General features: G+C 41.4%; 2 protein-coding genes across 5 annotated transcripts in view; one reads left to right on the forward strand and one right to left on the reverse strand.

Annotated features, from left to right (window-relative positions):
• Positions 1–6,849, reverse strand: part of zfyve21 (zinc finger, FYVE domain containing 21) — a 29,846-nt gene extending 22,997 nt beyond the window's left edge. Inside the window, exon 1 of one of the 2 annotated variants that reach the window (XM_041214423.1) lies at positions 6,686–6,849. In XM_041214423.1, coding sequence (XP_041070357.1) covers positions 6,686–6,811 — 126 coding nt within the window. In that variant the 5' untranslated portion in view covers positions 6,812–6,849. The remainder of the gene's footprint in view (positions 1–6,685) is intronic. The other variant, XM_041214425.1, reaches the window with a different exon arrangement.
• A 368-nt stretch (positions 6,850–7,217) lies between these two features.
• xrcc3 (X-ray repair complementing defective repair in Chinese hamster cells 3) overlaps positions 7,218–27,589 on the forward strand; it is a 29,702-nt gene continuing 9,330 nt past the window's right edge. The window contains exons 1-6 of one of the 3 annotated variants that reach the window (XM_041213910.1): positions 7,218–7,321; positions 14,006–14,143; positions 15,734–15,946; positions 21,156–21,310; positions 22,783–22,995; positions 23,860–23,906. In XM_041213910.1, the coding sequence (XP_041069844.1) occupies positions 7,294–7,321; positions 14,006–14,143; positions 15,734–15,946; positions 21,156–21,310; positions 22,783–22,995; positions 23,860–23,906 (794 nt within the window). In that variant the 5' untranslated portion in view covers positions 7,218–7,293. The other 2 variants (XM_041213909.1, XM_041213911.1) reach the window with 2 other exon arrangements.

Consider the following 27,589-nt stretch of genomic DNA (forward strand, 5'->3'; position numbering starts at 1 on the left):
CAGGGAGTAATCTGAATTGATATACTAGCAAATTTCCTGTTGTGTTGTTGACAGCAAGGTAGAGGGTGTGGTATTTTACAAGAAAATGAACGTTTTCACCAAAGGACATAAATCAACAACATTATGTTGGAGTGGGGTAACTTGTGGCTTGCCCAGTTAGTCTTGGGAATGCAAGTTTAGGTTATAATTTTTTTTGAAGTCCAAACTGATAACAATGTAGCAAGAACAACAGGGTATCTGGGCTCTTGGTGAACAACGTGACCAACAGTTAGAAGCAGGGCTGCGGAGGAAGAGAGTGAATTTAATGCCAATCAGGCAAGATTTTTATTTAATTTGACATTAAGATAGTCAACAATTTGGAACTTGAAAGAATGAGATTCCACAGTTCTAACTGTTCACATTTTTAGGCAAGAAAAGTTGATTGGTAGTCATTAACAAATATTGTGTTGCTATTAATTACTGGACTTCACTTTCTATGAATTTAATAAGCAAATGCAGAAACTTCATGAAACTCGAAGGCAGATAAGGCCAAGAAGCCATTTTCACGAAGCTAATGAAGAAGCAATGTAAATTGTCCCAGCAACTTGTCTTGATTTGTAATTCACAGGGTCCCTTTCTTGGGGAAAGTTGCTGAATAATTTACACATTGATAACGAGCTGTCATTTATATGTGCTTTACACCTAGATCGCACACATTCAACAAATTCTGGGCCACAGTATTATTTTGCTGAAGATATGCTCCCCAATAAGCCTAAAGATCTAGTTGCTGTCAAGTAAACAGGGGGTTCATTTAACAGCTAGCTACCTGCTACTCAGACTAGAAATCAGAACCTTGGCATTGTTTGTGAAACAATTAATTAGGAGCTGTAGACATGTGGCTCCAATATGTTCTCTTTCAGGTGTCTGTGCATAGTACAAAACGGTTTCCTTAATCTTCTATGCCGGATGTTTGCTTTACACCTAGATTGCACACATTTCAGATAAAATAAATGTGCAGGAAATTCCACCACCAAGTTTCAACAGCACCTGACCCTGAAATGTTTTTTATACACATCACCAGAACTTTTCCTGAGATTTAGCATGGTACTAACATCATTAAAACCATCAAAGGAGTTAAAAATGAATGTCATGTACAGAAAACCTTAAGTTTACTTGTTATAATTTTTTCTTAGCTAGATATCTGGAATACGTTCTGCGTTCAAACACATTTGGAACCGGTTCAAATTATGTTTAATTGGCAGCAGCTTCTTGAGCAAGAGTACAGTAATTTAGATTTGGTGGCAGTAATTTTTTTTAAAAAATATTTTCCTGCCTGGCTGCTTCAATGCCAAATGTCTGTCTGAAGCCTACAAATATGATTGTGAGGGCAGATAGCTCCCATGGATGGTGAGAAAAGGAAAATAACCACAGAAGTGTGCAGTTCCAGCAACAATCAAAAATGATGAGTTAAGTAGACAGAAATTTGAATTAGACAGTGCATATTTGAAACTACTGTAAAATTTATGCAGTTATTGCTATTCACATTCTCTTTTGTTGTTGAATTTTTTGCCGATGTCTATTTTTATCCAAATTTCCTAGTAATATAGTTACATGGAATGTAAGGCTGGGCTTAAACAAGCAGAAATTAATCAGTGTAAACAGTCTAGATCCAATCACAATCGTCAAACCCACGCCATATATTCTTTCTTTAAATATGAAGCCATCTATAATTTATGCACATTAGGCACAGCATATTTCACAAAATGCATTGTGGAAAGTTTTCAATTTTTAGTCTGACTTATATTGAACAAATGAAAATACAAAGAAACAGGTCTTAGGATAAATTAAAAAAACTGAAATTAAACCATATAAATCATTTCCCTTTGCATCCAAAATTCTGCATTGGTTTTGAACCAATGTAATTACAGTAAAGAAATTTCTAAGTACAGCTCTCTAGCTCGATTGTGGAAACTTATAATGAGCCAAAGTACATTTGGGCACAGAGATTAATAGACTGGCGCAAAAGAATGAAAAATTTGTATGTAGAATAATTATGTGCAAAACACACTTGCACCAAAGTTTCCTTAATCTTCTATGCCGGATGTTTGCTTTACACCTAGATTGCACACATTTCAGATAAAATAAATATGCAGGAAATTCCACCACCAAGTTTCAACTGCAGGTCATAGAAAGTGATCCAGCTTACTTTGATACGTAACCAGACATCACTGTCATGTTTTTGAGAGGGGGATAAGATACTTAATTCAAAAGCAAAGCATCCCCAGAATTTTGCGAAGATTTTGACTGGCAATTATTTCTGGCCTTAACAGGTATGTTTAACACTTGTCCTAATCATTATTTATAAAACAATATCTCAGCCCATATTATAAAATTTGGTCCACATGAAGTCAGAAAAAACACTGTAAATCTGCAATGTGTGTACTAATTTAATCATTTACAGTTTACTACAACTGCTTGGCATTATAGGCCTAAATCATGGTTAAGTTCTATTCTACTGCATTCTGTACATTCCATCCAGACAAAATAACTTCCTGTGAGTACTGCCAACCTTTAAGTACCTCATGTTTATGCTACCCAATATCACTATTGCATCCTCCTTTACTGCTACATTGAAAGGATCTCTTCTCTCATGAAGATAAATGCAAAGTACTCTTTTACTACCTTAGCCCTGCCCTCTGCCACCACAGTAAGATCTCCTTTTAGTCCCTAATTAGCCCCATTCTAACTATGTGTTTATATAATTCATTTGGGTTCCCTTTTATGTTTGCACCTAATCTTGTGTTCTCTTGTTGTCCATCTTATTGGCTATTTTAGATCTCTATACTATCTATATTCAACTGCTACAGTATGGGTTAATTATACCACACAGGGAGACTCTTGGTCTCCATCTGAAAAACACTGGGATTAGTGAATCAATGTTAGCATTGCCTTAATTTAAAAATAATCAGACATATGGCATAGTAACAATTTGCAAATATATTGAACAGCACAAGTTTCAGTCTGATAGCAGCATGCCGTTCTAATCATGGCCATACAATTGACAGATCACTGTACTGATAAGCAAATGAAATTTTAAAATGACTTGGTAATTACTACAACTGTAGGGAGATTTCATTTTGGAAAGTTGTCTGAATTACAGAAATTCTATTCAGCACCAAAAAAAAGCTACAACTTTGAAGAACGCTATCATTGTTACTTCCCTTTCAATGAAGATCTAAATAAGCATTAGCTTCCAATGTCAACCCATTTTTACAGAGTTCATTTAAAGGCTAAAGTGCAGTATCAAACCAGCCACATGAACAAAAAAACACAAGTTACAGGATATAAAAAACTGAAACCACTTATTTAATAATTGGTAATGTGGTTAGACTAAACTGCAGATAGTTTAGTATAAATTGTGTTTGAAAACATTAGTATTTGATATATAATATTACACTTTTTATGCTCCATGACAGGAAATGTGCAATAATTTTAAGAATGGACTGCAAACTGTTGTACATATGTAAAAACATCACGATAGGTTATTTATCACCACAGCAAATTTGAGATTTATGCTGAAATTTTCCATAATTCAGTTGATTAGTTAAAAGCACAAAGTACAAAGACATGTTACAAAATAGAGAAGTTTAATGATGGAAGTGTGCTCACATTGCTGAGCTATGTTGGAGCTGAGCTATGTTGGAAGCTGTCACAATTGCTCATCCAATTTATCCAGTGAATAGCTGAATCTGTGACTTCCTGCCGTTTAAGATTCAGTCTCTAGTCTGTGCAATTTACTCAGCTTCCCTTCAATAGTGCTCTGCATTAAGGGAAGGGAATAATTGGCCCAGAGTTCACACTTATCACCATCCAGTAATGCTTGTTGCCATATAAACTGGTAAACAACAGAATTTGAATTGAGTTCAGCTAGATGCCCCCAAGGTCAAATTCAAACATAAATAATGCTGAGATATAGTTGTGAATGACAGCACTGATGAAAAGATATCGTAGCAAGGAATTAACACCTTCACAGAAGATAGAAGAATATTAGCAAGAAAAAAAGTTGTTTTCTAGCAAACAAAGCTGGTCTGAAGTTGTTGGGGCCAAAGGTTATATTGAGCTCCTTGCAAATTTTATTTTGGTTGCAAACAGCAGGGAAGTGATTAAATTACACAATTGAAAGCGGCAATATCAAGTGGTGTTTACTGCACATAAGGGCAAAAAGGATACTTTATTACATGTTGTTATCTTAACAATATTTACCTAAACTTCAAACTGATATAGAAACAATTAAGAAAAAAAAACTTTGCTCAACTTCAATGAAAGTAGCACAAAAAAGGCAAAAAGTGTTTGGAATTGGGGGTCAACATATAGTATTTAGATAACTGTAAACGAGAAAGCTAATAATTAACCTTCAGCATATCCATTTGTAAATTTTATCTGTGCACCTTAATAGCAAAATTAAAATGCTATCGACCAACAGGTGCTCCAGGTGGTTGAAAAAGTGGGAATACATACAAACATAGTAAATAGATTTTTTTAAAAATTCATTCATGGGATGTGAGCATCACTGGCTAGGCCAACATTTATAGCCCATAGATAAAAACAAAAAAAACTGCGGATGCTGGAAATCCAAAACAAAAACAGAATTACCTGGAAAAACTCAGGTCTGGCAGCATCGGCGGAGAAGAAAAGAGTTGATGTTTTGAGCCCTCATGACCCTTCAACAGAACTGATAGTCCATCCCTAATTGCTTTTGAGAAGGTGGTGGTGAGCTGCCTTTTGGAACTGCTGGAGTCCCTGTGGTGCAGGTACATCCACAGTGCTGTTAGGGAAAAAGTTCCAGGATTTTGACCTAGTGATAATGAAGGAAGGGCCATAGATCTCCAAGTCAGGATGGTGAGTGGCTTGGAAGGGAACTTCCAGGTGGTGGTGTTCCCATGTGTCTGCTGCCCTTGTCTTTCTAGATGGTAGTGGTCAAGGGGTTGGAAGGTGCTGTCTAAGGAGCCTTGGTGAGTTTCTGCAGTGCATCTTGTAAATGGTACTCACTGCTGTCACTGTGCATATGTGGTGGAGGGAGTGAATGTTTGTAGAAATGGTGTCAATCAAGCAGGCTGCTTTGTCCTGGATGGTGTCAAACTTCTTGAGTGTTGCTGGAGTTGCACTTATCCAGGCAAGTTGAGAGTATTCCATCACACTCCTGACTTGTGCCTTGTAGATGGTGAACAGGCTTTGGGGAGTTAGAAGGTAAGTTACTCACCACAGGATTCCTAGCCTCTGACCTGCTCTTGTAGCTGCAGTATTTATATCACTGGTCCAGTTCAGTTTCTGGTCAACGGTGACCCCCAGGATGTTGATAATGGGGGATTCAGTGATGGTAATGCCAATGAATGTCAAGGGCCGATGGGTAGATTCTCTCTTGTTGAAGATGGTCATTGCCTGGCACGAATGTTACCTGCCACTTGTCAGTCCAAGCCTGAACATCGTCCAGGTCTTGCTGCATTTAGACATGGACTTCTTCAGTATCTGAGGAGTCACAAATGGTGCTGAATATTGTACAATCATCAGTGAACATTACCAGTTCTGACCTTATGATGGATGGAGCAGCTTAAGATGATTGGGATACTAGCCTGAGGAACTCCTGCAGTGATGCTGTGGAACTGAGATGGCTGGCCTCTAACAACCACAACCACCTTCCTTTGTGCTAGATATGACTCCAACCAGCAGAGTTTCTCCCCCCCACCCCAAATTCTCACTGACTCCAGTTTTGCTAGGGCTCCTTGATGCCACACTTGGTCAAATGGCCCTTTTGTGCCGGTTGGAGCCAAGGCTGTAATGAGGTCAGAAGCTAATTGACCCAAACTGAGCAGAACCCAAACTGAGCATTTGAATCCATACCAAACCAACGAGAGTACAATTTCCCCTCTCTCTCAGCTAAAAGGGTCGATTTGAGCTGAGCCTGGATAGTCTCAATCTAGCTCCACTAAAGTAGTGTTCATAGAATAGAACTGCCCACTTTTGTCTAAGTGACAAACTCACAGCTCATCCAGACAGTTGCATGAAATAAACACCTGGTGTAGGAGGGGATCCTCAGGGTGGGGGTTAAGAAAAGCTGGTGAGCCAAGTGAAAACTGACTTGGGAGTACTGGATACAAAAACAAGTGTTTATTCGCCAAATCATAATTATCGACCACGGAATTGAACTCAAAAATATAGTTCGTGTTAAGTAGTACACTTAACTGGGCCCAATAAACTTCAAAAACTAAAGCTGCTGCAACGACACGGTGGTAAATTCCACATGACAATATATTTTTCTTAAATTCGCCATTACCAACTATTTCTTACACAGAGCAGTACACCCGAGAAACACAAAACCAGACAAATAAACTAGATTCAAAAAGCAAGTCAGATTTAAATGACCGACGCCTCATCCATTCCAACTTCGTCTGGACTTAAACCCAACTAGAACATTTTACAAACACGCCAACAAGGCGGATTCTACACTATGATGCTTTTGCAGTTGCTTTGCTCCTCAGCTCAATCCACATCAGCACACACGTCTCACCAACGACGCTCACATCCCAAGAATGAATATTAAAAAAAAAATGTGGGACGAGACATCCACAGAGCTGCTGCCCAACCTTTACCCCAATAACACTCTCCGCTGATTAAAACAAGCCGCCAGTGCCACTACTCGGCCATTTACCTCTTTGTCCGGGACCCACTGAGGTTCATCGAGCGAAAAGGGGCTGCTAAAAGCACCGTTTTCCGGCACCATGCGGAGTCCACTCGGACTACGCACCAATTTCTTTCCATCGGCTGTGGCCGCCATATTGCCCGAGTGCAAAACAGACTACCTAGCACCACCGCCAATCAGTTGTCAGGCTTCTCACATTACAGCCAATCAAATCCCAGGACCTTTCCACTATAGCCATCGCCTCCGCTAATAAATAATTAGCATGTTAAATGCCTGTCAGAAATCTTGGCCTATCAGGTTCCATCATCAGAATTGCACGCCCTCCCCCCGAAGTAGTGTAATCCCATCTGCCAATCAATTGTCATCAGTCCGTTATGTTAACCAATAAAGAAGAGGTTGCGCAACCAATCGCCTTGCGCTTATCTTAGCCAATGTCAGTTGGGTAGTGCAGAAACCTGGACGAATCACGATTCTGTAAGAGCCACTTCAGTCAATCGCCGCCTTATAAAACCTCCCCGAATTTAAGAAGTGGTTTGTAGGTGTGGTAACGAAGTGAGGTGTTAATGATAACAACACCATGAACTATTTAATGAAGGGAAAATAAATATCCTAACGTAATGAGAGAATATCGAAATACCCTACGAGGTATAGTAGACGTTGAAGATATGAGATTGCTTTTCTTAGCAGTATCTGTTCTGAACGCACTTTCCCCGAAGAGCAATATCACCGAAGGAGGGCGCGATGTTCTATTTGGGGGAGGGGTGGTCGTTGTGACCTGTGACCCGGCTCGCGCTCTAACCGTTCCCGCCAACGGCTTGGTGTTAATGGGCTGAGCGGCCTGTGTCCAGTCAGGGAGGGCAGCGAGCCTGAGATGGACTGGGCTCAGTTAGACGTGAACCCTAAAGTGGTGGCTGCTGTAAGGCGAGGTGAGTTTGTGACTAAACTGCAGTTGCTAGGAGCATTCAGCAGATCAGGTAGTATCAGGAAAGGAAGGTAAGAGGAGGTAATGTTGGATGTGTAAAACTCATTACAGAGCAGTATTTAGTTTTTATTTATTTTCCAAAGCAACATTTATTGCTATAATTTCATAAGCATTCTACGAGTTTGAGCAACACACATAGTATGCTTCCAGATGATGGTCATTCTACTGTAACCCGTTTCATTCAGCGGTGGTTCACATGATTCTAGCACAAGTCCATGTACATCAGTAGTGGTATCAATGTCCTTGACTGGTCTTTTACTGCCTTTTTTTTTACCTCCATATGATATCTTGTGGAATTTAGCTACACTTAGCCATAATTCCCGATAAGCAAAATGGTTTTATTAATGACCACCATCCTGCAGTAGCGAGACCAGCCATCATTTCTTCACTGCTTCTGTCCAAGGAAGGTCACCAGCACCTTACACGGCTCTAAACGTATGGTCGGAAAAGGAGCAGAGCAAATGGGAGGATATTATACAAGAGCAGAGTGATCTTCAAAATGTTTAAACAGGAAACAAAAATATATGGCTGAAGTGAAATTGACATGATACAATAGAAAGATGTATAGCAAAAGAAGTATGATGGACACAAGGTGTGGATAGTTGAGGTGGAATAAAAACAGAAAATGCTGGAAAAGCTCTGCAGATCCGGCAGCATCTGTGGAGAGAGAGAGAGAAAGAGTTAACACTTCAAGCCCATATGACTTCTTCAGAGCTGAAGGGAGGTAGAAATGTGATGGGTTTTATACTGAGTGGGTGGAGCAAAATAGAAGTTCAGGGATAGGTGGAAACTCAGATGACAGAGATGTCATAGACATTGGACAGGGAGTGTTGGTGGTAGTATTAAAGGCTAAGAAAGATGCTGATAGTCACATAAAGGTAAGATAGCAAAATGCTCAATGCTTTGTGAAAGCAAAACATAAGAACAAGTGACAGATGGCTCTGGGTGATTGGGGAGAAAATTTTTTTTACATTGGATTCGAAAAGGGGTAAAGGAGGAGGAGAGAGTTCATGTTCTGAAGTTGTTGAACTTGATGTTAAGGCCAGAAGACTGTAAAGTGCTTAATTCGAAGATGAGGTGCTGTTCCTCCAGTTTGCTTTGGGCTTCACTGGAACATTGCAGCAGGCCAAGGACAGACATATGGGCATGAGAGCAGGATGGTGTGTTGAAATGGCAAGTGACAGGAATGCCTCGGTCACGCTTGTGGACTGAGTGAAGGCGTTCCATAAAGCAGTCACCCAGTCTGTGTTCAGTCTCCCCACTGTAGAAGAGACTGCATTGGGAGCAATGGATACAATAGATCAAATTGAAGGAGGTGCAAGTGAAGTGCTGCTTCACCTGAAAGGAGTGTTTGGGGCGTTGGATGGTGAGGAGGTAGAGACGTCGTGTACCTTCTGCGATTTGCATGGGAAGGTGCTGTGGGAAGGAGATAAAGAGTTGGGGGTGATGGAGGAGTGGATCAGGGTGTCACAGAGGGAACGGTCCCTACAGCATACTGATGGGGTGGGAGGGGTGAGGGGGAAGATGTGTTTGGTGATGGCATCATGCTGGAGTTGGTGGAAATGGTGCAGAAAGATCCTTTGAATGCGGAGGCTGGTAAGGTGAAAGGTGAGGACAAGGGGAACCCGATCATGGTTCTGGTAGGGAGGGGAAGGAGTGAGGGCAGAGGTGTGGGAGTTGGGTCGGACATGGTTGAGGGCTCTGTCGAACACAGTTGGGGGATCCCACAGTTAAGGAAAAAGGAGTACATGTCAGAAGCGCTGTTTTGGAAGGTAGCATCATCGGAACAGATGCAACGGATGAAGAACTGGGAGGATAGGATGGAGTCCTTACGGGAAGCATAGTGTGAGGAGCTGTGGTCAAGGAGCTGTGGGAGTTGGTGGGCTTGTATTAAGTATTGGTAGACAGTCTAACACCAGAAATGAAGACGGAGAGGTCAAGGAAGGGAAGTGTTGGAGATGGACCATGTGAAAGTGAGAGCGGGGTGGAAATTGGAAGCAAAATCAATACATTTTTCAGGCTCAGACTAGAGAATGAAACAGCACTGATACAGTCATTAATGTACTGGAAAAAGGTGTTCGGAGTTTTTAAATGGAAAACTAAGCAAAATGGCTGAAGTTAGTCTAAAGTTTTTAAAGTGTATTAAGTCAGAGGGGTGCAAAGTTTTTTAAAAAGGGGAAGATGTTGTTGATCAAGCTAGTATAGAGCCCAACTGGAACAGTAAAGCAGGCCAAAGAGAGAGGTTGGAGTGGAAGTGGGGAGATGATTTTTTTTCACAATGAGTTATGATCTGGAATCCATTCCCTGAAAGGTTACTGATTCAATAGTAACTTTCAAAAGGGAATAGGGTATAGTTGAAGGGGGAAACGTTTATAAGGCTATGGGGAAAAGAACAGGGATTAGTTTACATGTTCTACCAAAGAGTTAGCACAGGCATGTGGGATGAATGTTCTCCTCCAGGCGACAGTATGGCGTTGAGGTTACAATCAGATCAGCCATGATCTTACTGAATGGTGGAGCAGGCTCAAAGGGCTGAGTGACCTTCTCCTGCTCCTGGTTCATCTGATAGGGAAGATGGGTAATGTGGGACTAATATGAATATTGTACTTAGGCAGGACATGGAAGGCAGGGCTAGGAGAAGAAATGAGGACCAAATGACACAATTGGATTAACAACATTCACCATTAGTAAGAAACAGACTATGAAAATGCCATTGGGGCTTATTCATCTGAAGTAGAGGTAGGATGAAGGCTATCTACTGCAAGTCCCCATTCTCAGTTATCAATTTGCCTGGCATTTCAGAGAAAGGGGATAAGGAAAACCCAAATTGTGGGATTATCTGTGCAGTCCTGAACAGCTCCCAGTGATTGTTGCAAAGGAATTGATTACCTAATTTTATTTGCAGGTTCACGTGTCTATGCTGATAAATAAATTAAAAGCAAAATACTGCGGATGCTGGAAATCTGAAACAAAAACAAAAATAGCTGGAAAAACTCAGCAGGTCTGACAGCCTCTGCAGAGAGGAATATAGTTAACATTTCGAGTCCATATGACTCTTCATCAGAACTAAGAAATATAGAAATGAGGTGGAATATAAGCTGGTTGAGGTGAGTGGGACAGATAGAGCTGGTTAGAGGGCCAGTGATAGGTGGAGGCAAAGAAGAGATTTCCAAAGATGTCATAGACAAAAGGACAAAGGGGTGTTGACGGTGGTGATATTAGCTGAGGAATGTGCTAATGGTGACATTAAGGGTAGAAAGCAGGACGAGCAAGTGACAGATAGCCCTAGTGGGGGTGGGGTGGGGAGAAGGGATCGAAATAGGCTAAAAGGTAGAGAGAAAACAATGGATGGAAATATATTTAAAAATAATGGAAATAGGTGGGAAAAGAAAAATATACATAAAATAAAAAAATTATAAATTATTGGAAAATGGGGGATCTGAAAGGGGGTGGGGATGGAGGAGAGAGTTCATGATCTGAAGTTATTGAACTCAATATTAAGTCCGGAAGGCTGTAAAGTGCCTAGTCGGAAGATGAGATGCTGTTCCTCCAGTTTGCATTGAAATTTGCAGAGGCTGAGCTTTAACTCGCAGACACTTCATCCGACCTCCGCCTGGACCATGACCTCACCACTGAACATCAAGCCATTGTTTCCAGGACTGTCACTGACCCTCATCTCCTCTGGAGATCTTCCCTCCACAGCTTCCAACCTCATAGTCTCCCAACCTCAGACAGCCCACTTTATGCTTCCCCCACCCCCTCTAGAGCTGTACCTTGAGTGCCCTACCATCCATTCTTAATTAGCACATTCGTTTAGATAATATCACCAACTTTAACTTTAACACCTATGTGTTCTTTTGTATTATTGTTGTTGACATCTTTTGATGATCTGCTTCCATCACTGCTTGTTTGTCCCTACAACCACACCCCCACTCCACCTCTCTCTCTCTCTCTCTCCGCCCCCCACATACACACCTTAAACCAGCTTATATTTCAACTCTTTCTTGGACTCGAACTCAAGTTCTGTCGAAGGGTCATGATGACTCGAAACGTCAACTCTTTTCTTCTCCGCCGATGCTGCCAGACCTGCTGAGTTTTTCCAGGTAATTCTGTTTTTGTTTTTGTTTTGGATTTCCAGCATCCGCAGTTTTTTTGTTTTTAGCCCACTTCTACTTACTACCCAAAATCCACAAACAGGACTGTCCCGGCAGACCGAGCGTGTCAGCCTTTTCCTGCCCCACGGAACTCATTTCTTGCTATCTTGACTCCATTCTCTCTCCCCTTGTCCAGTCTCTTCCCGCCTACATCTGCGATTCCTCTGACACCCTACATCATATCAACAATTTCCAGTTCCCTGACCCCAACCGCCACATCTTTACCATGGATGTCCAATCCCTCTACACCTCCATCCCCCACCAGGACGGTCTGATGGCTCTCCGCTTCTTCCTCGAATAGAAGCCCGAACAATCCCCATCCACCACTACTCTCCTCGGTGTGGCTGAACTTGTTCTGTCACTGAACAATTTCTTCTTAAACTCGTCTCACTTCCTCCAAATAAAAGGTGTGGCTATGGGTACCCGCATGGTCCCCAGTTATGCCTGTCTCTTTAAGGGGTATGTGGAACATTCCTTGTTCTAGTCCTACTTAGGCCCCCTCCCACAACTTTCTCCGGTGCATCGATGACTGCTTCGGTGCCGCTTTATGGACCTGGAAAAATTTATTAATTTTGCTTCCAATTTCCACCCCTCCATCATTTTCACATGGTCCATCACTGCCCCTTCCCTTGACCTCTCTGTCTCAATTTCTGGTGATACACCGCCCACCAATATTCATTACAAGCCTACTAACTCCCACAGCTACCTCGATTACAGCTCCTCAAACCCCACTTCCTGTAAGGACTCCATCCGATTCTCCCAGTTCCTTTGCTTCCGTTGCATCTGTTCTGATGATGCCACTTTCAAAAACAGTTCCTCTGACATCTCCTCCTTCTTCCTTAACCGAGGTTTTCTACCCACGGTCGTTGACAGGGCCCTCAACCTTGTCCGGCCCATTTCCTGCGCATCCGCCTTCACACCTTCCTCTCCCTCCCAGAACCATGATTGGGTCCCCCTTGTCCTCACTTATCACCCCACCAGCTTCCAGATTCAAAGGATAATCCTCCGCCATTTCATCCAACTGCAGCATTATGCCACCACCAAACACATCTTCCCTTCACCCCCCCCGGCGGCATTCTGCAGGGATCGATCCCTCTAGGACACCCTGGTCTACTCTGCCATCACCCCCTATACTTCAACCCCCTCCCATGGCATCCTCCCATGCAACCGCAGAAGGTGCAACACTTGCCCCTTTACTTACCCACTCCTCCCATGCAAGGGCCTGAGCACTGTTTTCAAGCAAAGCAGCACTTCACCTGCACTTCCTTCAATTTAGTCTACTGCATTCGCTGCTCCCAATGCGGTTTCCTCTACATTGGAGAGACCATACGCAGACTGGGTGACCGCTTTGTGGAACACCTTCGGTCTGTCCGCAAGCATGACCCAGACCTCCCTGTCGCTTGCCATTTCAACACACCACCCTGCTCTCGTGCCCACATGTTCGTCTTGGCTTGCTGCAATGTTCCAGCGCAGCTTAACGCAAACTGGAGGAACAGCATCTCATCTTCAGACTAGGCACTTTACAGTTTTCTGGACTTAATATTGAGTTCAATGAGCTTTAGATCATGAGCTCTCTCCTCCATCCCCACCCCCTTTCCGATCCCCCATATTCCAATAATTTATAATTTTTTATATATTTTTTCTTTTCCCACCTATTTCCATTATTTTTAAACATATTTCCATCCATTGTTTTATCTCTACCTTTTAGCCTATTTCAATCCCTTCCTCCCACTCCACCCCCACTAGGGCTATCTGTCACTTGCTCGTCCTGCTTTCTACCCTTAATGTCATCATTAGCACATTCCTTAGCTAATATCATCACTGTCAACGCCCCTTTGTCCTTTTGTCTATGACATCTTTGGCAATCTCTTCTTTGCCTCCACCTATCACTGGCCCACTATGCAGCTCTACCTGTCCCACCCCACTCAACTAGTTGATAAATAATGTGTTTTGGATAAATATATTTTATTTTATAGGTATTTTCACTGTTTTGCATTAGATAAAAAGAGAATTTTTGTTATTTTGATAGAAGATTGACTGCCAGCTGCCCATTATTGTGTACAAAATCTGCAGCTATATGAGATGTGTGCTTCAAATGGCAATACAGTGGTAGTCTCAGGCCTAGTTTGTCATTAGAGCAATGCAGGACACACATGACTTTCTTCAAAGAAATAAATATATTTTTTCTCATAGCAAACATCCAATCAATAAAAGAGATATTGTGTCTCTCGGGATCAGATCTACAGAGACTCACTAAACTGTCCAGTTCTGATGTGCGGTATTTGCATAAAACCGTTGCAGCAGTCGTAAAGAGTGATCCAGTAGTAACAGGTGCGTAAAAAGTACAATGTTGCATAAATCATTGCAGGATCTGAAATCGTATACCAACATAACATTTGAAGTCATCTTAAGTATAAGTTTTAACAGTAACTCGCACATCTTTGTAAAACTCTGATGTATTGATGTCTTATAATGAATCGTTTAAAGTTAAGTGCAATTCAGGCTTCAATTAAATATTTTGGATGAACAGACTTTCTTTATAACGTTTTAGCTGGAATCTTAAGATTTATTACACTTAAAAATTGGTAAACACCAAGTTTTATAGATTTTGACTGTAATGCACATATAATTTCTGTCCCACATTTTATGAAAATGCCATTATAGAGAAGATAGTGACGAGCCATTCCAGAGCTTGTATATGAGCTATTGAGTTCATCTTCATTGGAAGAAAGAAGATTGAGAGAATTATGATTTAAGTCTTCTACAGTGCTGTGAGACTTGGATAATATTTGTAAATCGAAATTGTTACCCTGAAAATGAAAACACAAAACTTAGGAACCACTTGGCATGTAAAAGCGTATGTCTGTATCATGTTGAGTCGTACATATCAGGCTCAATCCATAGGCAACACTCGGGTAGTTAGTCTCTGCTGGTCTGGCAGCTAGTGTGCTACAATTAATCTGTTTGTACCTAAGCAAGGTAGGGCAAATCTTGATTGCTTTCCAGTGAACCTCTACATGGATGTCAGATGAGAAATGGGTTGGGTCCAGCTTTATTGTTCCTTATTGTTCAGTTGGCTCCTCATCATGGAGGGTCATGCATTAAGGTCAGCCACTGAGTGTGATATGGGCAGTCAGTGCATTTGAAATTGTGCTCCAATAGGAGTCAGCATCCTGAACACTGAGGAAGGAAAATGGGAGGCAAAAGCATGAAAATGAGGAAGGAAACAAAATTATAGATAAAACATTAGATTTTTCCTTTTACAGTAGTGGGTTTGTGGATTGGACACCCAGTAATAGCAGTTTATTAGCTCTTTTGGGATAGGGAGTCAAATAGCTATAGACTGGGTTCATCAGGTACTCCATAAAGGACTTAGGTTCCCGTACAGGAAAAGTTGCAGAGGGAGAAGAGGGTGGTTATCAGAATGGTAGCAAAGTTGCTGAATAGTGGAGATAGTGTGAGGTCAGGTGAATAATTTGGATGATTTATCATCAACCAGGCAGCCAAGAATTTATTGCATTTGAACATATTAACAAACTTCACCACAGAATGGTTTGCACTTGCAATTTTGATATAATAATTTCCTGATTTCATAAGCAAGTTGTTTCTTTCTTTAAATGCAAGTTCATTCCTTTTTCCTCAAATGGGTTATTGAGAGGCCTCATGGGTGAGAATGTTAGCTGGCAAGTTATATTTTCTTTTAGTCTTGCACACCTTCCATTGAAAAGGCTTTGAATTATAGGGAAAGGGGAAAAAATAAAATATTCCAATGTATGTGCTCTAAGTCTTAAAGCAGATATATGTACACCAACTTTCAACTGTAAATTTTGTTTAAGCTTTTGTTTCCAACAAATATTTGTAAGTGTTTAAAATTGTAATTTTGCATGTACAACAATATAAGCTTTTTGTTGTCTTTGTTAGCCCTCCAGATGTATAACGGAGAATGTCCTTTTCCAACCCAGAACCGAAAACTTAGCATGGGCTGCCCAGTACTGGACTTGCTACTTGGAGGTGGAATTCCATTAATGGGAATTACTGAAATTGTTGGTGAGAGTTCAGCAGGCAAGACACAAATCTGCATGCAGTTGTGCCTGTCTGTACAGTTCCCAAGTAGCTATGGTGGACAAGATGCAGGTAAAACAAAAAACAGCTTATATTTCACATCATTTCTCTATTTCTTTAGTTCTGATGGACTCAAAACGTCAACTGTGTTCCTTTCCGCAGATTCTGTCAGACCTCCTGAGTTTTTCCAGCTATTTTTGTAACTGTTTTGGTCGTATGGTTTACTCAGTCTTCTACAAGTTAGATTGTTGAGCTATGAAGAGAGGCTAAGGAAGATAAATCTATTCTCGCAGGGCTGTAAAGAATTAATAGAGGGAGACAAAATTGTGATTCAGATTAACAGAAAGTTTTAAATTCTTTCACTCCTTCAAGATATACAATTAATTGTTTTTTGATGTGCAGTTACTGGTGTCATGTAGCAATCACAATGGGCTAAAAATTTGATTAGGCCTATTGTGAGGCATGAGGATTGTGATGTGCAATTACCATACAATCAGTCCAGTTGCTGCCTGCTCGACAACATGATTCTAGTGGGAAGTGTAGTGCTGACTAGCTGCACACTCAGCAGGGTTCGCAGATGCGTGTGCCATTAGCATCATGTATGGCTAGCCTGAATCCCTTAAAGATAGTCTGTCTCCCCTGTGTACTCAGGCTTCAGCAATTGCTGGAATAGTCTCAGAAAGTCTTTGATGGAATCAAAAAGACTGAAAATAGAGTAACAGTATAGAGAGAGGGCTTCCAGGTTCTTTGCAGTACTGTAGGCCTTAGTCTAAAAGGTTAAAAGGTGAAGAGAGGCCATATTTCTGCAGGGAACCAAGATGTCCTCAAGGCTTACTCTCCAAAGGGAATGGGAGCAGTTAGCCAGGGAGGTGAATTCCTGACCCTGGTCCCAAGGAGTTAGTTACAATGGCACAAAAAGTTCATAAACTCAAATGAGTGGTCAAGGTCAGTTAATATATCTTCAAATGCCATATGCTATCCACTGGATCACCAGCCGCTCATGCTACATGATGCACCACATACCCATTACTCATCTGCCAGGGATCAGGACTCAGGCTTAGCAATTAGATACTGCACATCTCTCACATTTGCCAATGCTGCCAGCCTCACTGCCTCACACATCTCTCACAGCTTCAACATACCTCCAGCTATGCAACACATCACCCAAACACATTGCAACACACTCAATGACATTCTTCTCTCTCTCTTGCACGTCCAACCGCAGGGAGTGGCAAAGAACATACGAAATAGAAGCAGAAGTAGGCCATTCGGCCCCTCAGCCTTCTCCACCACCCATTAAGATCAGGGCTGATCTGTTTGTGATTTGAATTCCACGTTCCCATCTACCCCCAATAACCTTAGATTCTTGTTAGGCAAGGGAATCAATCTACCTCCGCCTTTAAAATATTCAATGACCTTGCCTCCACCGCCTTCTGAGGCAGAGTTCCAAAGTCTCACAACCCTCTGAGAGAAAAAAATTATCATCTCGGTCCTAAAAGGGCAACCGTTAATTTTAAACCAGTGCCCCCTAGTTCTGAACTCCCTCACAAGAGGAAACATCCTTTCCACATCCACTTTGTCAATATTGTTCAGGATCTTATATACTTCTTTGAAGTCACCCCTCACCCTTCTGAACTCCAGTGGAAACAAGCCCAGTCTGTCTAACCTATCCTCAAAAGACAAACTGCTCATCCCATGTATCAATCTAGTAAACCTCCCCTGAACCACCTCCAATGCATTCACCTTCCTTAAATAAGACCAAAACTGCGCACAATATTCGAGATGTGGCCTCACCAATTCCCTGTATAACTGAAGCATAACATCTGTTATGTTCAGTTCCTCTCATAATAAAGGATAGCATTCCATTAGCCTTCTTGATTACTTGCTGTGACTCATACACTCAAAAACCTCGATCCCTCTTCAGCTTGGAATTTTGCAGCCATTCTCCATTTAAGAAATACTCTGCTTTTTTTATTTTTCCTGCTAAAGTGAACAACTTCACATTTTCCCACATTATACTCCATCTGCCACATTTTTGCCCGCTCTCTCAACCTACCTAAATCAATCTTCAACCTTCTTATGTCCTCAACCAGTGGGGGACCAGTTTGCCTGCATCACTTGAGACCTTTGGAGGAAACGGTGCTCTGTGTTTCTATTGATTGAGGCAATTGCATCCAGTGCTGAGAACATTCAGGATGTTCCTGCCTTATACATCTTTTGAAATCCCACTTAAACCTCAAACTGCTTATGTGGCATGAAGTGCAAGCTGCAGATAGTTCAAACATGAACATCTTGCTTTCCACCTCACATTCCCTTCTGCACTTATGCTTTTAAATATCCAGGATTTGACGCCTGGCCTGTCAGTGCAGCCTCATGTATGGTGCAAACAGCAGCAGACCTCTGAAGAGGCTCTGTAACTTGCAGGATTTTGTAGTTGCAGCCAGCAGCTCAGATTCTGGCACTTACATATAAGTTAGGGCGTAGTATAGATTCAGGATCAGCATGTGGTGAATCACTGAGCAAGATTGAGCTGCAGCCAAGCTGGGGGAAAAGGTTAGTGCATGTGTTGACTCCCCAGGGAGAGAGGTCACACATGAGTTCTTTTGCAACGGACTCTGAAGAGAGCATTGATGGGACAGCACACAGAACATGCTGATGGGCATGCATACAAAGATGCTTGGTACAATGGCAGGCCTTTTAGAAAGCCTGTTGTCACTAAGAAGAAGCATGGAGGAGTCTGGTTCCAATTTGGCAAAGGGTTTCATGCAGAGTGTGGAGTCCATCGTTCCCAGCCTGGAAGTGGTGGCCAGCTCCATGACAGCACTTGTGGACACAACTATGATGCAGCATCTGATGCCCGATGTCTCAACGTCCATTGCAGCACAAGCAAAAGTCACCAATGTCTCAGTGTTGCAGAAGAAGCTCAGAATGGGGTCATGAGGTCCATGCTTGTGCCATGCAGGCTCATTCTGCTACCATCAGCTGCAGATACTAATGCTCAACGCGGCATGCAGGCTTGCATCACAGTCCAGCAATCATGTTCAAGTAGATGACTGGGATTGTTGAGGTGCCAACCTAGGGGAATGGCAGTGACTCTGTTGGTTTCAGCCAATAGTGCCTGCACCATTGTTAACCCTGCTAGCCTGGCACAGCCAAGTGCTCATCTGTCCATCTGTCTGCTTCTCACTGATAAGAGAGAAGAGGAAATCCTCTATCCATCTGTACAGGGGCTTTGTCATCTCCCTGATGCAGCGATGCACTGTGAAGTGCCGGAAATATTGCCTGCTTCTGCTGGTATAGAAATTGAATACTGTGGAGCTTCTCAGAACCACTGGTGATGTCCTCATCCTGCAGTATGGCTCTAGATCCAGTTGTGTGGCACAGTTTAGTGACTACCTTCTTGATGAAGTGTAACTACCACTGGCAAAAGACACTGCTGGCAAAAATAGAGGTGCTCTCCGAAGACTTTTGATAGGTACAGCCTTCTATCAGAGCTCTCCGCTTCTTGCTTTCCCTGTGTAGACCTCCCCTGTCTCTGCTGCCTGTACATCATGTCCCTACCATGATGCACCCAAGACAACAGCAATAGCCCCGTTACTAAAAACAGGCCTTCTCCTGACAGGTCTTCTAACTCCTCTGATCTCCTTGTCAAAATCCAGCATCGTTTCATTGTGAGTCCAATGACTTTTCCAAATTCCTCTAATAACACTCCACACTGTACTTCCACTCACTCTGAAGCAGCAAAGAAAAGTCAAAAGTATCTCGCCAGGAAACCCCATACTGATGGCTTTTAAGTGCTAGTTGTGGGGGTGGTTGGGTGGTGGGGGTGTGGGGGGGGGGGAGGTTGGGGGTGGTGGTGGGGGGGGTGTGGGGGGGGTGGGGTGTGGGGGGGTGGGGTGTGGGGGGGTGGGGTGGGGTTGGGGGGGGCATCCCTTGTTCAGCTAGGAGAGTTTGAGAGGGCATTAATATGAATATTAAAGTCCAAAATTGCAGGTCATGCACCAAATCAGCTTTAGTTGCTGTTCAGTGTCATGATCCTCCCACTCTGTGGGCTTCCAATGCATGAATGGCCTGACTGTGCTAGCACATGTACAACCATTGTGCACCCTGCAGGCCACACCAGAAGTGGGCAGAAGCAGTCTGGCTGACATTTTTGGAATTCTGGGTTTCTGTAGTCTGGCACAATGGAGCTGATTTTTACTGCCAATCTCTTTTTATAGAATATAGATCTGCCCAGAAATTACTCCTGATTTCAAATTTCTTGCTCCTTAGTGGACCACTTCAGTGATGTCTATTATGGGAACTTTCCCAGAGCAGCTCCATTGTACAATGGGATGACCTAACTTCAAATCAGTCTGAGTGCTGCTCTAGTAGAAAATCATGTTACAGATTGGAAATGATAAATTTTCAAAGCCGTAATATGGTTTCCAGGATTTTCCATCTCCAGAGTGACCCAGGCTCTTTTGAAGTCATGTTCCCATCTCATTTGGAATGGAGCTATTCCAGGGTGCTCAGGAATGCTTCTTGTACTTCATGTCAATGAAATGACCTAATCAAGTGTCCTCACTTTGGCAAGAAAATTGACTTTTTATTAGAACTTTTGAAACTTAAAACATATTATCTTTATTAATGAGACAGTACTTTGAACTGAACTACCCTCCATAGACCTTCCTTGACTTTCAAAGACATAATTCATTTTTTTAAGTAATTAATTGTTAATATAGCTGTAGGCAGGAGGCACAAGCTAAACTTAAATCTTTCATAAAGGATTGAGTTCATGAATGGATTGTTCCCTAGGATCGTGATGATGGTCAGGTTAAACACTTGAAGAAAAATTGTTCCGTGAATTAAGGGATAGGAATTTGATGTACTTAAATTGAAAAACTGTCAGCTTTGTTCCTTAAATATGAGTGGCCTTTACTTGTGTTTTTTTAAACATTTTTTCTCTTGAAATATTGATTATAAACCAATGAGAGATTATCTAAGAAAAGTTACTATTACCTCTACAAGTATATAACTCTTGGGAGTGCTGTCGATCAGAGTGAATTGAAAATAATTATGGTGTTTATGGTAATAAAAATTATTCCAACAAATGTAATCAGTTTTGTGAGTTCAGCATAACAATCTTTATAACTATCAAACATGATAATCTTCCAATTTTTTTCCTTCAACTTTTGCTTTTATTTTTCTTTTGTTAGTTAGGAGTTTTGGGAAATGTCCACTAGTTTGCTTCCCCACCCCATCACCCTTTTTGATTTTTTTGAACACCTTATCTTTCTAGGAGCTGTGTATGTTTGTACAGAGGATACTTTTCCAAATAAACGTTTACAGCAACTGATTGCCTTTCAATCCATGTTACGAGCTGATGTGCCTGCTGACATTGTCAACAACATTAAGTTTGGTAACAACATCTTTATTGAACATGTTGCAGATGTGGTGAGTTTAACATCAAAAAATAATGCCTTTACCTGTAATATTTTCCATGCGCAAAAAAATGCCCATATAAACATATATTCGTGTAAAAGTTGAGTTTTTGAGTAGGGGGTTGACTTAAACCTGTGTAATATTTTCAAAGGGTTGAAATCCGTGCCAGTTCTGAGGAACTGCTGATAATAACCCTGTCTCAGTGGTTCCTGGCCATGGTTCTGCATTCAGCAGGGAACTGCTGTCCCAAGCTATCTATTTCTGACTATTCAAATGAGAAAAGAGCAATTGTGGAAAAGGACTCATTAGACATTTACGCCAACCCCACTCCTAAAACTAGCACAAGGTGTATGGGAAAATTAAGGATTTTGGGGCCAAAAGTTAGGGGTCGACTTTTAGACAAGGTCGTGTGTTACCCTTAGTATATACAGTACTGAAGTATAATAAAGGTTAATTTGAAGAAATCTGTTTACTGTATAACAGTAGGTTAAAGTATGATATACTAGTATAAGGAAACAAACAGGTTACCGTTTACCATTTGCACTTGTGAATAAGTGTGCATGGGATACAAAATTGTACAATTCTTTTTTTAAAAAAAAACAACTCTATAGAAATGAATAAGAAAATGATTTTTTTGCTGTGATAAAGTACAAAATAAGTTCACAATGGAGTCTCTGATGTATGCTTCATAAAGTTAAACTAACTTTACTTTTAAAACTTTGATCATGGAAGTCTTCAAATTGATTTTGTTGTGAATTATTTGAGCTATTTCTTTTTAATAATGCCTGCAATGGGCAGATGATTCAGTGTAGTTAATACATACATATTTGCTTTAGAGTGACAGGTGTAATAATTGATACAACTACTGTTGTTACAAGGTTAAGCTTTTCATTGCCAGGTAATCAGTCCCGTTGCTGGAAAAGGTAGACACAAATGTTTTACATTGCCCTTGAGGCAGCCTGACTCTGGATTTGCACTACAAGAATCTCCAGCTGGTTAAATTAGATGTAATATCATTGTAATTCAAGTGTGTGCACTTTACAAAGACTTCTTCAGGATTGATTACATGCTGAATTCAGTTTGACATAGAATTAATAGGGTCAACAACTTATTCAATTTCTTGCTATTGTCCACATTGACTTTGTTGTCTGGAATGACCTTGTTCTGCACGTTCTGTAAACATGTTGAATGTAATTCCAGTATTGAGATCTTTTCTGTCACCAGACTACATCCTCATTCACTGAATCCTCCTTTGTTTGTATTGGAGCAGTTGAGATTGCTGATAGGAAACAGTTAAAAGAACTGGTACCCTGTAATGAATCTCTTAATTAATTGGATGCAAAATGATTACTAGGATGATGTAGCTGCATCTGAGGGTGTACATAATATACATGTCGGTGATTATTTTATTCTTTTGGTATACACGTAAAAAGTGATATTAATGTTTGAAAAAGTCAGTCCACTTCTTTACTTGTTTTTGACAGGATTCGTTAAATCACTGCATTAGCAAAAGGTTACCGATATTATTATCACGAGGCTTGATACGCCTGGTGGTGATTGATTCAGTTGCAGCTTTATTCAGATGTGAATTTGGAGCCAGTGATTCCATTGCCAAGGCCAAATGCCTCCAGAAATTTGGAGCTATGCTCCATCAACTCAGCCACCGGTTCAGCAGCCCCATCATCTGTGTCAATCAGGTAGTACTTTCCAAACTAACACTTAATGCATACTATTGCTTAAGCACATACGCACACTTTGGTATTCTTGCATCTCCGAACCTGCAACCTCTACCATCTAGAAGGGCAAGGTTCACAAGCTCACAATTACTTCTAAGTTCTCCTCCAAGTCACATATGATGCTGACTTGTACATATATTGCCGGTTTTATATTGTTACTATTAAAGTCCTGGAACACTCGCTAATGGCCCAGACTGCAGTGGTTCAAGAACTTTCTTCTTTGGGCAATAAATGACAGTCTTGACAGTGACTCCTATGCCTTGAGTGAAATTAAAAAAGTAATATAAATGTTAAGTACACAAAACTGCATTTGTTAATACACATCGGTTTTTTTAATAGAAAATGATCTGGGGTTCTGAAATTTATTGTTATTTGTATTACATTTTTAGATGAGATACATGTTAAGTGTAGATAAAATTACTGTATGCATAGCTGTCAGACCATGACAGTCGTTTCAATGCTTTTAAAAAAAATGATGCAGCTGCTGTACCATTAAACCATCATAGCAGAAAAACTTGTAAAATTTGTAGATTTGATGACTTGGTAATATGTAACCAATAATTTAGGTCAAGAAAATAAAACATGAAAGGATAAATAATCAGTACCTGACCTTGTCCAGTGGAGGCACTGAGCAAAGTCCAGACCCTTCTATCTCAAAGGGTAGGGGTGGTGCTTTGTTTATTTGCAGGGCTATCTCCATCACCTCTCTTGCCATCATTGGTAACCACGTGGGGTAAATTGGGTATAAAATATATTTGACCAAGAAAGGTTGGAGTGATTCAACAGAAACTAACTTGGAAGGATTTTTCTGCTTATCTCTTACAGATAGCAGATGCAATAAGTGGCTCTTCTTTGGCTCAGAGTAATTTTGGGTAAGTATAATATATTTTACTAAATGTTTTTATTTGCATATTATGTTATGCATGTGAGAATTAACCATAAGATATTAAATGGATTAGAGGTGAAAATGAATCGAGGGGTACACATTCTCAAATCATTAAAAGTAGCAAAACAGGTTAACAAAGCACTGGATCCATTTCTAGGGGAATAATATTCAAAAGCAGGGAACTTGCATAGAACCATGATTAGACAACATTTAGTGTACTGTGCATAATTCTGGTCTCCATATTACAAAGAATAAAGAAGCACCAGAGAGTGCAAAAAGGATTACAATAATATCAGAACTGGGAGGATAAAACTATTAGGGAAAAACTGAACAGGCTGAGGCTCTTTTCTGCAGAAAGGAGATGACTGGGAGGTGACCAGATGGATCTACAAAGTTATGAAGGGGTTCTGTAGAATAGACATATATAAAGTCTTTCAACTTCTGGGGGAGGCCACAACCAGGGCCATAAATATAAGATAGTCACTAATAAATCCAATAAGGAATTTGGGAGAAATTTTGTACTCTGACGGTGCTACAAATGTGGATCTCACTGGAGTGGCTGAGGCGATTATCATTGATGCATTTAAGGGGGAGTTTGTTTTGAGGAAGAAGGGTATGTTGATGAGGTGCGATGAAACCAGGTAGGACGAGGCTTGTGTGGAGTATAAACAACTGCATAGATTTCATTGCCCAAATGGCCTGTTTCTGTGCTGTAAAATCCTATGTAATATGGAGATCTAGGGATTGTTAGTCAATATTAGTCAACTTGAGTGAATATAGATAATAGCTGTTATCCCTTTCAAATTGCACTTAAAACGTGTTTTCTAAATACCCCTGTACTTAAAACCACTTCAGACATTTTTGATATCTCGACCAGAGATTTAGAGTTTAAATTGAAAAAATATTAGCAGCTTGCTCTGCCATAAAGTGAGAAGACTCATAATGACAACTACAATTTCTCACATACAACAACAATAAAGTACTTTTAACTTAGTCAAATGTTCCAATGATCTTTAAAGGAGTGTTACAAAATTTGACACCGAGCCACTTAAGGAGATATTGGGACAGGTGACCAACAGCTTGGGTCAAAGCGAGAGGTTTTAAAGAACAACTTATAGGAGGTAGCTAGGCTTAAGGAAGGAATTAGAGCCTAGGGCCCAGGCAAGTTGTCGGCATGGCTGCCAATGGTGAATTGATTCAAATAGGGACGGACAAATCTTCATGCAACGCAAGGTGGGAATATGAAAAGGCTGCAAAAAGATAGATAGGTCAAGTGTATAGCTAACAAAGTGGCAGGCGGAGTACAATATTGTGAAGTGTGATAAGATTAAGAATATTAATATTAAGAATGGTAAGAATAGAAAAGCAATACTTTTTAAAACATGCAAAACTTTTAAAATGTTGTTCAGAAAGACTTTGGTGTACTCGTATAAGGAACTCAAAATTAGCATGTGGGTTAGCAAGCAATTAGGAAGGCGAATGGCATGTTGGCACTTTTTGCAAACAGAATAGAGTACAAGAACAAGGAAGCCGTGCTACAGTTGTATACAGCTTTGGTGAGACTTCAGCTGGAGTGCTGTGTGCTATTTTAGTCTCCATTTCTAAGGAAGGATAAGCTTGCATTGGAGATAGTACAGTGAAGATTTACTAGATTGGTTCTTGGGATGAGATGGTTGTCATATGATGATAAGAGGCAGGTAAAATTTGAGTATAAACTCTCTGGAGTTTAGAAGAAGGAGTAGATTTCATTGAAACATACAAGATTCTGAAAGGGCTTGACAGGGTAGACACAGGTAGTTGCCCTGGCTGGGGAATCTAGAACACACTGGCAGAGCCTTGAGATAAGGGGCTAATTATTTAGAACTGAGATCAGAAGAAATTTCTTTACTGAGGGGTTGTGAGTCTTTGGAATCCTCAATACCAGAGAGTTGTATATGCTCCATGATTGAGTATATTCAAGGGTAGGATAGATAGATTTTTGATCTTTCAGGGAATTAATAGATATGGGAAGTGGGTAGGAAAGTGAAAATGAGGCAGAAAGTTATCCATGATCATACTGAATGAATGACAGAGCAGATTTGAGGGGCCATATGGCTTAATCCTGTTCCTATTTATGTTATGTTGAAGGATTGTAGGACAGCAAGAAATTACAGAGATAGGGAGGGGTGAAGCCATGGAGGAATTAAGGAGAGAAAAAAAGGAGAGAATTTTAAAATTAAGGCCTTGCTGGGTCAAGAGCCACCATGGTTACTGAGCACAGGGGTGATGGGTGAACAGGACTTGATGTGAGCTAGGATGTGGGTAGCAGAGTTTTGGGTGAGCTCACATTTATGGCGGTGGAAGATGGGAGGCCAACCAGATTAGTCAAGTCTAGACGTAACAAAGGCATTTCAGAGGGATTTCGGCAACTGATGAGCTGAGACAGGGTTAGAGATGGGTGATGTTACTGTGGTGGAAGTAGGAAATCTTGGTAATGGGGTGGATATGTGCTCAGTATTCATCTCTTGGTGTAATGGGGTGGATACGTGCTCATTATTCATCTCTTGGTTAAATATGACACTAAGGTTGCGAACAGTTGTTTAACCTCAGACAGTTGTCTGGGAGATGGATGGTGGCTAGGCGTCAGAGTTTCAGGCAAGGAATGTAGTCCGATGGATTAATTCTTCCCGATGTTATTTGGAGGAAATTTCTGCTTGTTAAGGGGATTGGATGTCTGACGAGCAGCATGACAAGTCAGAGACATGGGCTGGAATTTACTGCCCCGTTGGTGTCGGGCATCATGGCAGGCATGAGCGGACAGTATGGCAGGAAGGCAAAATTTTGGTTTCATGCCGTTGTGAAACCAGTTTGCGATCATCCACTCCACCTGTCAATGGTGGGCCATCTTTCCTGCCATTATACATCAGGAACATCATTTTAATACATTTGCATATCATAAGCCCTGCTCGCCAGAATCATCCCCCCGCACGCTGGATCATCCAGGCACATCACGCTGACCTGTTTCACAACCACGTTTAAAAGGCCTGAACCTGGCAAGCTGAACTTTGAGAGGAACTCTAAGGTGAATGCACACTAACATTGCGCAGCACTCACAAGGGTTGCCTTTTCAACTTCAACGTTGAGGCGCCGCGCATTCAGGCAAGGGCACAGGCAAGTTGCTTTTTCCTGGCTGGCTGACAGTTTGGTGCTGGGACAAGGGCTGCACTGTGGTTGGGGCGGCAAGACAACACACTGAGGCAAGTTGTGGGGGGCAAGGGCTTCACTGCATCTGAGGTGAGTTTGGGGGGGGTGGTGCAAGGCAGCCTGGTCTGATAGTGCTCAAACACATGCTGGGTAGCGAGGCGAGGTAAGCGGCCACTCATTAGGGAAACCTTGTTTAAAGTGATCATTGCTCAGCAGCTGAGTTCAGGTGCGGCCACATTGCTTTGCTTGGAGTCAGTCCCTAGCTTATTTGCCCACAAACAATGCAGAGGCAAGATAGTGCCACCACATGCTCCAGAGCTTTTCATCTCTCGAGCACAGCCTGCAAACTAATGAGTGTCTTAGTGGAATGCAGAATGATTGGACATCTGGGCAAGTTGTACAATCTCCTTGCTAAAGCTGGCCACGGAGCAGTCACTGGTGGAGGTGCTCACAGCCCCTTGCAATGACATCATTTAGGTTTGGACC

The sequence above is a fragment of the Carcharodon carcharias genome, chromosome 20 (assembly GCF_017639515.1).
Source record: "Carcharodon carcharias isolate sCarCar2 chromosome 20, sCarCar2.pri, whole genome shotgun sequence".
NCBI lineage: Eukaryota > Metazoa > Chordata > Chondrichthyes > Lamniformes > Lamnidae > Carcharodon > Carcharodon carcharias.